General features: G+C 47.1%; 1 protein-coding gene across 1 annotated transcript in view; it reads left to right on the top strand.

The window, feature by feature from the left end:
- LOC112971898 (myosin heavy chain, skeletal muscle-like) overlaps positions 1-5,322 on the top strand; it is a 16,906-nt gene extending 11,584 nt beyond the window's left edge. The window contains exons 22-35 of the mRNA XM_026077777.1: positions 1-239; positions 489-615; positions 719-837; positions 1,105-1,301; positions 1,693-1,876; positions 1,963-2,128; positions 2,300-2,424; positions 2,666-2,974; positions 3,111-3,314; positions 3,918-4,043; positions 4,138-4,308; positions 4,394-4,498; positions 4,641-4,736; positions 5,167-5,322. Of these exons, the coding sequence (XP_025933562.1) occupies positions 1-239; positions 489-615; positions 719-837; positions 1,105-1,301; positions 1,693-1,876; positions 1,963-2,128; positions 2,300-2,424; positions 2,666-2,974; positions 3,111-3,314; positions 3,918-4,043; positions 4,138-4,308; positions 4,394-4,498; positions 4,641-4,736; positions 5,167-5,322 (2,324 nt within the window). The remainder of the gene's footprint in view (positions 240-488; positions 616-718; positions 838-1,104; positions 1,302-1,692; positions 1,877-1,962; positions 2,129-2,299; positions 2,425-2,665; positions 2,975-3,110; positions 3,315-3,917; positions 4,044-4,137; positions 4,309-4,393; positions 4,499-4,640; positions 4,737-5,166) is intronic.
- The last annotated feature ends 5,473 nt before the right edge of the window (positions 5,323-10,795 follow it).

The raw sequence follows: 10,795 nt of genomic DNA, 5'->3' as shown, positions 1-10,795 counted from the left end.
TGAACAAGAAGCGTGAGGCAGAATTTCAGAAGATGCGCCGGGACCTCGAGGAGGCCACTCTGCAGCATGAAGCCACAGCTGCCGCCCTGCGGAAGAAGCATGCGGACAGCACAGCCGAGCTTGGGGAGCAAATCGACAACCTTCAGCGCGTCAAGCAGAAGCTGGAGAAGGAGAAGAGTGAGCTGAAGATGGAGATTGACGACTTGGCCAGCAACATGGAGTCCGTCTCCAAAGCCAAGGTACAAAAACACTAATCGAAAATAATTTGAAAATAAATTTTTTTTTATCATATCTTTTTAAAATATGGTCAGGTTACAGTATACCTCTCTGTCTCTAACTGTATTTCTAAGAACATAACCCCAGCAAGCAGTATGTAGCATGTAATAGGTAGCACGGGCCTTCTGGCCACACTTTGTCTTATGAGAATCCTGCTGGTAAGGAAAAGTCTGAGTATTAACGCTCTTTCATTCTTCATGTTGTACACATAGGCAAATTTAGAGAAGATGTGCCGCACTCTGGAAGACCAGCTGAGTGAGATTAAGACAAAGGAAGAGGAGCATCAGCGTATGATCAATGACCTCAACGCTCAAAGAGCTCGTCTACAGACAGAAACTGGTGAGAGAGCATCTCTGATGTGGAACAGGGATAGCATCCCAAAAAAAGTTCATTCTGGTCATAAATGGCAATTAACATATTTCTTTTCTATATACTTTCCCAGGTGAATATTCACGCCAGGTGGAGGAGAAAGACGCTCTGATTTCTCAACTGTCTAGAGGAAAGCAGGCATTTACTCAACAGATTGAGGAACTGAAGAGACACTTAGAGGAAGAAATAAAGGTGATGACTTTTCCTACAACTTTTCCTTGCAGCTGAAAGGATGCTTAATTTCACAGGGTCTATTTAGCACAAACCATGCTGGGAGTCCATTATTGCTGATGCAGGGAGAATATATAGTGGATTGTGCCTTCCAGCCTTAAATCTGTCATTTCACAGGTGTAAACATGTGCACTTTCTTTGTGGTCATATTTCAGTGTTAAATGCATACACTGCCAGAGATTTTCTAGGATGTACCCACTCCTTGTTCCAATTCATCTGTCCTCCCAGGCCAAAAATGCCCTGGCCCATGCCTTGCAATCCGCTCGCCATGACTGTGACTTGCTCCGGGAACAATATGAAGAGGAGCAGGAAGCCAAGGGTGAGCTGCAGCGCGCCCTGTCCAAGGCCAACAGTGAAGTGGCCCAGTGGAGAACCAAATATGAGACAGATGCCATTCAGCGCACGGAGGAGCTGGAGGAAGCCAAGTATATGGGGACTGTGGGGAAGGCTTGCAACAACTAACAAGGGATATCTTAAGAGACCACTGTGCTACTGTCAGGAAAAAAACAAGGCAGTGCTTTGGGGGAGGGAAATTAAATCGTGATGCATTTATTTTGGATATATCAAAAATGGAATGACATTTAGACAGAAAGGAGACACCAGCCATGCTTGGTGTGCACAGAGGGCAGAGGCATTGCTAGAGCATGGACACTGGACATGGGAATACAATGACTGCCTGGGAGAGGGCTTCCACTCTGTGTGCAGAGCAGCCATAGAGTGAAAACGGCTAAGCCTGCTGTTGTGAAAAGCCCACTGGCTGCACGAAACTGCCTCCCATTTGCTCCCTAACTGGGAGCTGTGCTTACTACTTCATAGGAAGAAGCTGGCACAGCGTCTGCAGGATGCAGAGGAACACGTYGAAGCTGTGAATGCCAAATGTGCTTCCCTGGAAAAGACAAAGCAGCGGCTGCAGAATGAAGTGGAGGACCTGATGATTGATGTGGAAAGATCAAACGCTGCCTGCGCAGCTCTGGACAAGAAGCAGAAGAATTTCGACAAGGTAACCTGGGCTCCAGCCTTGTGCTGTGGGGACAGAGCATCCCCTCATGGTTGCCAYRTCCRTACTCAGGCCCTGTTGCTCTTCAGATCCTGGCAGAGTGGAAGCAGAAGTATGAGGAAACGCAGGCTGAGCTGGAAGCCTCCCAGAAGGAGTCTCGCTCTCTCAGCACGGAGCTGTTTAAGATGAAGAATGCCTACGAGGAGTCCTTGGACCACCTGGAGACGCTGAAGCGGGAGAACAAGAACTTGCAGCGTAAGTCCCGGSYGCTCTGCTCCTCACAGGSCTTTCTTGCAAGCTTCTCTAGCCACCACATCAAATGGCTCCATGCCTGCAGTGCTGCGAGGGTGCGTGTCACCTTCCTGTGGCAGGACGTTTCTGCTGCTGCTCAGTGCCTGACCCTGCCATTTGTCYCTGTCCCTACAGAGGAGATTGCTGACCTGACGGAGCAGATTGCAGAGGGAGGAAAGGCCATTCATGAGCTGGAGAAAGTGAAGAAGCAGATTGAGCAGGAGAAATCTGAAATCCAGGCTGCTCTGGAGGAAGCCGAGGTAAATGGCCATAATCACTGGTTTCCAGTCCTGGAGTCCTCAGAAACAGTGTGAAAAATAATAGCTTGAGGCCGTAAGGCATATGATACTGCTTTCTCCCCGTTGAGTTTGAAGCTGCAGCCTCAGTTTCCACATCATACAGACAGAAATAGTGCCCATTTGTTGCACAAGTGGCAGTTTCAGAGAGAACAACATTAGGAAATACACTTTCATTAATACTGTGCTTTTTGTTCTTTTTCAGGCCTCCCTAGAACATGAGGAAGGGAAGATCCTGCGCCTCCAGCTGGAGCTCAACCAGGTCAAGTCTGAGATTGACCGGAAGATAGCAGAAAAAGATGAGGAAATCGACCAGCTGAAGAGAAACCATCTGCGAGTTGTGGAGTCCATGCAGAGCACGCTGGATGCAGAGATCAGGAGCAGGAATGAAGCGCTGAGGCTGAAGAAGAAGATGGAGGGAGACCTGAATGAAATGGAGATCCAGCTGAGCCATGCCAACCGCGTGGCTGCAGAGGCCCAAAAGAACCTGAGGAACACACAGGCAGTGCTGAAGGTATGTTAAGCCAAATATGTGCATGCAGGCATCTAGCTTGGGTAATACTGCACTGGCATTATAAGTACACAGATAATTGTAATTGTCATGGCCCATCAGTGATGMATTGCYTTAATTTCTGCTGCCTCTTTTACAGGATACCCAGATACACCTGGACGATGCTCTCAGGACGCAGGAGGACCTGAAGGAGCAGGTGGCCATGGTGGAGCGCAGAGCAAACCTGTTGCAGGCTGAAATTGAGGAGCTACGGGCAGCCCTGGAGCAGACGGAGCGGTCGAGGAAAGTGGCTGAGCAGGAACTGATGGATGCAAGCGAGAGAGTTCAACTTCTCCACACTCAGGTCAGATTCCTGTGTGAAAATACCTCGAACAGSCCCTGGTGGAGGTCACTRTTGTGTAAATAAGATACAATGAGAGACTGKKKYTYYWSARRWKYWYWKTSWMARRSKMKWSTSKGGGGKWWWAMASASWYTYTCYMSRGRKWWWAAAAAAAAAAAATACCACCTYARCTTTGCTTTGCATTTTCCTCATGATCATGACGGGAAGATTTAAATGCCTTGACCTTAATGATGACTCCCCCATTATGACTGCTTTCAAAATGCATCCTGTGAGACATAGGATTTTTCCTTTCCAGGAAAAGAAATTCTTCATCTATGTAAATTCTTTAGACTATCCCTTATGGTAAGTACCTTAACCTGAGCTGAAATTGTTACCCTTAGGCCAGGAATTGGATTAGAGCTCAATGAGCATGATTTCATTAAGAGGAGACAGAATTGCTTTTTAAAATATTTACAGCTCTCTATTGACTAGCTGTTTATAACCTGACAAGGTGACTCATGCGAAGGAGCATGCTGGCATTAGATATCTTGATAATAACCGTAAGTTTGAAGAGTGTTGCACTTTGGAGCTAAATGGGAAAAAAGGATATTCTTGTTGTTCAACAGAACACCAGTTTGATCAACACCAAGAAGAAGCTGGAAGTGGACATTTCCCAAATTCAGAGTGAAATGGAGGAGACAATCCAGGAAGCCCGCAATGCTGAAGAGAAGGCCAAGAAGGCCATCACAGATGTGAGTTGCGGGCTCCTTGCATTGCTAGTGGTGGATGGATTCTGCCCCAACATGTCTCCCCTCCCCAAACTGACGCTGTTGCTTTGCTCTCCAGGCGGCCATGATGGCAGAAGAGCTGAAGAAGGAGCAGGACACCAGTGCCCACCTGGAGAGGATGAAGAAGAACTTGGACCAGACAGTGAAGGACCTGCAGCTCCGCCTGGATGAGGCTGAGCAGCTGGCCCTGAAAGGAGGCAAGAAGCAAATCCAGAAGCTGGAGGCCAGGGTGCGTAGGGCTGGTGTTTGTGCATCAGAGAGCACATGCCATGAGGCACCACTGGGGAATTCCAAGCATGACCTTCTCATTGCAGGTGCGGGAGCTGGAAGGGGAGGTTGATTCTGAGCAGAAGCGCAGTGCTGAAGCCGTGAAGGGTGTGCGCAAATACGAGAGGAGGGTGAAGGAGCTGACCTACCAGGTAAGGCAGGAGGCCTCTTTGTGCTGACACAGCCTCTTCCCAGGAAGTCAGAAATGTCTGCCCATGATCCTGAAGGGGAATTGTTAATCTCATGTGGTGGGGAAACCAATGCACTCTCTTTCCTGCTTACCAACTGCACTAGTCTGAGGAAGACCGGAAGAATATTCTCCGGCTCCAGGACCTGGTGGACAAGCTGCAAATGAAAGTGAAATCCTACAAGAGACAAGCTGAGGAGGCTGTAAGTACTGCTCAAGCTGGGGTGAGAGTCACTTTCTGTAGGTTCAGCACAGCTGCTGAGGAGATGAATGTAAGAAACCTGGAAACTGCTATTGGTCAGCAGAGGAGGGCTTCAGGGTCTTTGCCATCCTCATAAAACCACTATGGTACCTGGGCACCAAACCAGTGAGAGAATAACTACAGAAATGTCAAGACCAAGTAAAAAAATCCCCCTTGCCAATGTGATACCTTGCTGTGGTGGGGTTCTAGGTAAGGGAGGATGAGGAAGTTTGTGTGAGGACTATCAGTAAGCATTGGTAGGTGGGGGATGGAGAGTGTAGGCTCTGCCCCTTCTCTAACAACTGCAGCTCCTTCAGTCCCAGTGGCAAGAGGACTGCAAACCCCTGCCCTGGGCTCTTCACCACCACCACCACCTCCCTCTCCCCCTACAGGAGGAGCTGTCCAATGTCAACCTCTCCAAATTCCGCAAGATCCAGCACGAGCTGGAGGAAGCCGAGGAGCGGGCTGACATTGCAGAGTCACAGGTCAACAAGCTCCGAGCCAAGAGCCGGGAGTTTCACAGCAAGAAGATCGAAGAGGAAGAGTGAAGATGTCAGGAGGCATCAAAGTGACGTGGGTAGTGCACAAAATGTGAAACCCTCTGTCACTTTCTTCTGTAATTAGTCTTTGTAACTGCCCTAATGTCTAGAGAATAAAGACTGTAGATTACTCTGCATACACAGGACGTGAGGTGGCTAGAATACTCTGCATGCATAGGATGCACAATGGCTTTGTTTGCTATACTTGAAATTCCACAGTTATGTGAGTTTGGGGCATTTTCAAATGAATAATTTTATTTCATTTCTGCACCTGGATAATAATACAGCTTTTATTACCCCCTTCCCCAGTATTTCTTGACCATATCCTATTACACTACTGAGTAGGGAATAACAGTAATTTAATTCCTCTAGTGGCAAGAGGAGAGGATCAGGTCAGAGGCAGAAGGGGTACCTTGTCTGTCCAGGCACAGTGCAGTGGGTAAAATTGCTTCTGCCTTGGGGAGTCTTCTTTCCAAAATGGTGTGGTACCTGGGGGCTGTCTCTTATCCAAGGGAAATGATCCTTCCCCTCTACTCAGCACTGGTGAGGCCACATCTGGAGTACTGTGCCCAGTTCTGGGCTCCTCAGTACAAGAAAGACAAGGATTTACTGGAACAAGTCCAGCGAAGGGCCGCTAAGATGGTTCAGGGATGTAGCATCTCTCATACGAGGAGAGGCTGAGAGAGCTGGGATGGTTCAGCCTGGAGAAGAGAAAGCTCAAGGGGATCTTGTCATGTGTATAAATATCTGAAGGAAAGTGTCAACAGGATGGGGCCAGACTCTTCTCCGTGGTGCACAGTGACAGGAGAAGAGGCAGTGGGCACAAACTGAAACACATGAAATTCCACTTGAACACAAGAAAGCACTTCTTTATTGTGAGGGTGGTTGAACACTGGGACAGACTGCCCAGAGAGGCTGTGGAGTCTCCATCCTTGGAGATATTCAAATCCATCTGGACAGGGTCCTGGGCAGTGTGCTYGAGGTGACCTTGCTTGAGCAGAGGGGTTGTATCAGATTATCTCCAGAGGTTCCTTCCAACCCCAACTATTCTGTGAGTCTGTGATCTCCCCATTCTCACTTTTTCAAGCTCGATTTGGAGGCCAGATGCTCCACAACAACTCCAGAGCCACAAGGCTTCTGGATTGATCTGAGTCCTCGTGATGCCCTCACTGCAAGGAGTGAGGTGCTGTCACCTGTACAAGGCAGCCAAAGGACATGCTTTCTGGAAGGTGGCCCTTTGTAACCAAGGAAAGTTAAAGATGACAGGCACATAGAAAACAATAGGATGCACTTTATGTTTTTTGTTACGGAAAAAGTTGTTAACAATTAGTTTTTAATCAAAATAGATAGTGTATTTAGATAAGAAAACATTGCTATTCCTTACTCTGTCTGACAGGGACAGAATAGCTGATATTAAGAGATTATAATCCTGTTGCAAGTTAAGTGGAAGTTGCTGAACAGATTGGTACACGTAAGTGTGAAAAACAGGAGTCACTAAGAGATAAAGCCCTAACCGCTGTAGCAGGTAGAGCCACCAGAAGAACCTAGGAATTTCTGCAGTACTGTGTAGTGTTTCCAAGTACTGAAATATTAATTTAAGATTTTAACTAGTTTTTACAGCAAGGAAGAATGTGGAGCTACATATAAATGCAAAAAGTAACAGAAACTAGTTTTAGTCATGTAAGATATGACTTCAAGAGGCAATAATCTTGGGATCATTACAGCAGGAAAGAAGTCTCCAAGCCTAGTACTGTAGACAAGAAAACACCACAAATAGCAGCTCCACCTTATGTACTACCTGTCTGGCTCCTACAGCAACAGATGAATTGGAATGTGGACACAAAGTGAATCATGGATGGATGGAAAAAGCCACAAGTTGCACACATGACCAGTGTGGGTCTGGTTACTGCCTGTTACCTTCAGGGCAAGCAGCAGTGCAGGTTACAATACAGAATAGACATTCTGGCAGCACTGGATCCTGGTGCATGGAGTATCTGCTAAGAGCAGATTCTTATAAACAGTTGTCAGAAATGGTAAAAGAGACTTGGCTCTCTCTCAGTACAGGGACATTTTTGGATCCCTTGAGGTCCTTGCTAGCTCTATGCAGCTACATTTCCAGGGAGTTCTTCAAACAGCTCTGAAGTTGTTGGAGGGCAATTGGGGAGGAGATAGCAGGAAGAAAGCTGTTGTGCACTGACCAGAGTGGTCAGTGTGGTTGCAGCACCAGCATTCATGATTAGTCTTCCTTCTCCCAAGAAAGCTGAGCTTAGACCTAAGGAATCCTTCCCAGTTATAACTAAACATGGAAGTGCTTTGCTGGGCAGCAGCTAAATATATTTAAGGAAAAGATGACACCCTGTGTTGACTTCTATATCATTGTAGGGTTGCTTTTTAGAGACACTATCTTTATGCGTGAAGCCAAGAAAACTACATCAATGCCTGTGATATCTGGCCACCAAAGAAGGGAAACAACCCCTCCTCTCTCTCCCGTCACCCGATATGCTCCGGAGAAATAGGTGGGTTTCCTTCTCATAAGACTGAACTTTTGTTTCCACACCTTGCAGGGAAAAAAAAGAACCTCTTTTGTTCTAAAATGAATATTTCTTTGAACACTAGATGAATCCTTTTCATGGCACCAGTGCAAGGAAAATATTTTCCTTCTGGTGTGGGCCAAAAGAATATTTCTGGCCTGTTTAGCTCTTCCCTCATGAACTGCAAAGGTTACCTAGTGGCTTAGTGCAGAAAGAGACGCAATGGACAGCATTCAAGAACATCCTACTTCAATCACTGTGATCCATGCTGCGTGGGAGAACATCAGGCACTGTGCTCTCTCGCTCTCTCTCTTTCCTCTAGCAAAGTTAAATTCCTAAGCCAGTGTGTTGCAGCCGTGGATCAGTGAAAGTATGGAGATGTATCTCTAGCTTCATGGGTACCTTTGTCTAATGAGTTGAGTAGCCAAGATCGCAACAACTTTGGGGATCGCATTTTGATGCCTAAACCACCATTCCCCATGGAAAATATTGCAGTGACCAACTGAAACAAATGACCTGGCATGATTGCAAAAGAACCACAATGCACCTGGAAAAYGTTAGGCTCTTCTCTTGCCTGTATGTAATTATGGCTTRAGAATTTATTCCTAAATGTTAAACTGATGAAAGGTGACATGGCAGGTTCCTTGAATTACAAAATCTCCCTCAGTCGCCTACTCCAAAATTCACATGGGGGAACTGAGAGAAGTCCCACAGATTGCACTGCGTTGACTTGGCTGTGCCCCTGAGCATTCCAGAAAGCATGATCTGAGACTTACTGGAATCAGAGTATGGGATGGGTAGGGACAGTTCATTTCTCCTCACTTTGTGACATGCTGCCCTGCATGGAGGACAGGAGTCATTTTGCACTGACGCACTATTTCTGGGGTCAGGCTGCCTGTCACCCTGATAAGTGCTGATGCAAAGGTAACTGATCTTTAGAAAAACATGGGTCTATAATAGCCATAACGGAGCATCTCTAAAAGAAAGTTTTAAATAGATGCAGCTGATGGACTCCACTGCAGCCGCTGCTCCCTACGGACCGTGGAGGACCTCAAACCTGTGACAACTTGGGCACAACAGAGTGAGGTGTACGTCCTGAGTACAAAAGCAATGGCCCTGTAATAGCACCAGGACTGTTTGAAAGTATTCCTGACCTGCAGAAGCAAGGTCTTTTTAGACACTTCCTATCAATAACACCAATTTGGGCATTGCGAAACTCCAGGCACTTCCTAGCTGTCTGAAACAGTGCCTTGCCAGAAAAGTGCATTCCTCCCCAGTGAGGGAGAGGGAAAGAGCGAGAGTAAAAGAGAGGAAGAGAAAGAAAGAGAGAGAGAGAGAAAGGGAGAGGAAGAGAAAAGCATAGAAAGACAAGAAGGAAGGAAGGAAAAGGAAGGCAAAAAGAAAAGGGAGAAAGAGAGAGAGAAAGAAAGAGAGAGAGAAAGACAAAGACAGAAAGACAGAAAAAGAAAGAAAGAAAGAAAGAAAGAAAAAGAAAGAAAGCAATTGATTGAAAGAATGATCAAAGAAATGAAGGTCGTGTAACTGTTGATTCCTGGCTCCTCCCAGAGCAGTCCCAGGAGAGCCCCATTGTCCAGCTGTGAAACCTGTCAGTATAAGTCAACAAGAGGGCTCTCTGGACCACCGCACAGACTGAGGTAGATTACTGCCTAGGAATAAGGGACACTTTATGAGATGCAGGGGAAGAGCATTTGGGGATTGCACCAGACTTATTATGGGATGTTTAGGGGAAGAACCAAAGGCTGGGAAAGGAAGTGATCAAGAGTGTTTGGGGAGGAACAAAAATGAGAAAATAGAGACATTGGGATAAAAAGGTCCAGTTGTGTACAGGTTGCTGGTCAGTACGCTTGTGTGCCCTTTGACTGATCTGTGCAGTCTGTCCTGTTCTTTTTAAATTCCATTTCTGTTTTCCTGGGTGAGGCGTTCTGTATTCTGTGTGCATGTGTGTGTCTGGAGGCCTAAGTGGCAGCAACTGGAGTCAGACTATGGATCACAGAGCCCTTGTGTCTGTGCTGCCAGAAACTGGAGTGAGTGAGGGCATGTAAGTAAGCATGTGATAACTGGCATATATCAAGTCAGACTAGCTGGTGAGTAGGTTAAGTGGCCTACGCGCCAGGTATGTATGTATGTCTCTAGGAGTGAGGCACCTGGAAGAGCTGACTACTGGAGGGACCAGGTGAGTCCCAGGCAACTGTCAGAAAGGCCATAGTGTCTGTGGGGTCGACTGGGAGACCAGCGTTTGTGTGCGTATTTGTGTGCGTGTGCATGTGTGTGTGTCTCTAGGGGTGAGACCACAGAAGGAGTTGGCTACCAGATGGATCAAGGGAGTCCTGACCAGCTGCCAGAGAGACTGTAAAGTCTGGAGGTGTCTCTATGGGTGAGGCAACTAGGAAGAGTGCGAATCCAGCTACTGGATGTACTGTGTGTCCAAGACCAGATACTGGGTATCCATAGTATGTGTGTGTTGGGGGTGGGGAGAGTGTATGGATGTCTGTGAGCGAGGAGGGTCTGTACCAGCAAATGGAATGTGACTGTGGGCTTTGGGGCTCAAATGTCCAGGTGCCAGCAACTGGGGAGACTGGGATCTTGGGGTCAGCTACTGGGTAGACTGAGTATCTAAGCCCCAGGTGGAGGGATGCACATTGTTTATATATATATATGGCAAGCTGATAAAGTATGGATTAGATGAGCAGACAGTGAGGTAGACTGAAAATTGGCTGTATGGCAGAGCTCAGAGGGTTGTGCTCAGTGGCGCAAAGTCTGCTTGGAGGTCTGTAGCTAGCAGTGTATCCCAGGGGTCAATACTGGGTCCAGTATTGTTCAACTTAGTCATCAGTGACCTGGGTGACAGGACAGAGGGCACCCTCAGTAAGTTTGCTGATGATACAAAACTGGGAGGAGTGGCTGATACACCAGAGGCCTGTGCTGCCATT

The sequence above is a fragment of the Apteryx rowi genome, unplaced genomic scaffold (assembly GCF_003343035.1).
Source record: "Apteryx rowi isolate R43461 unplaced genomic scaffold, aptRow1 scaffold_1122, whole genome shotgun sequence".
Classification (NCBI taxonomy): domain Eukaryota; kingdom Metazoa; phylum Chordata; class Aves; order Apterygiformes; family Apterygidae; genus Apteryx; species Apteryx rowi.
The sequence above is the reverse complement of the archived record's forward strand: the minus strand, read 5'-3'. Positions and strand labels throughout refer to the sequence as shown.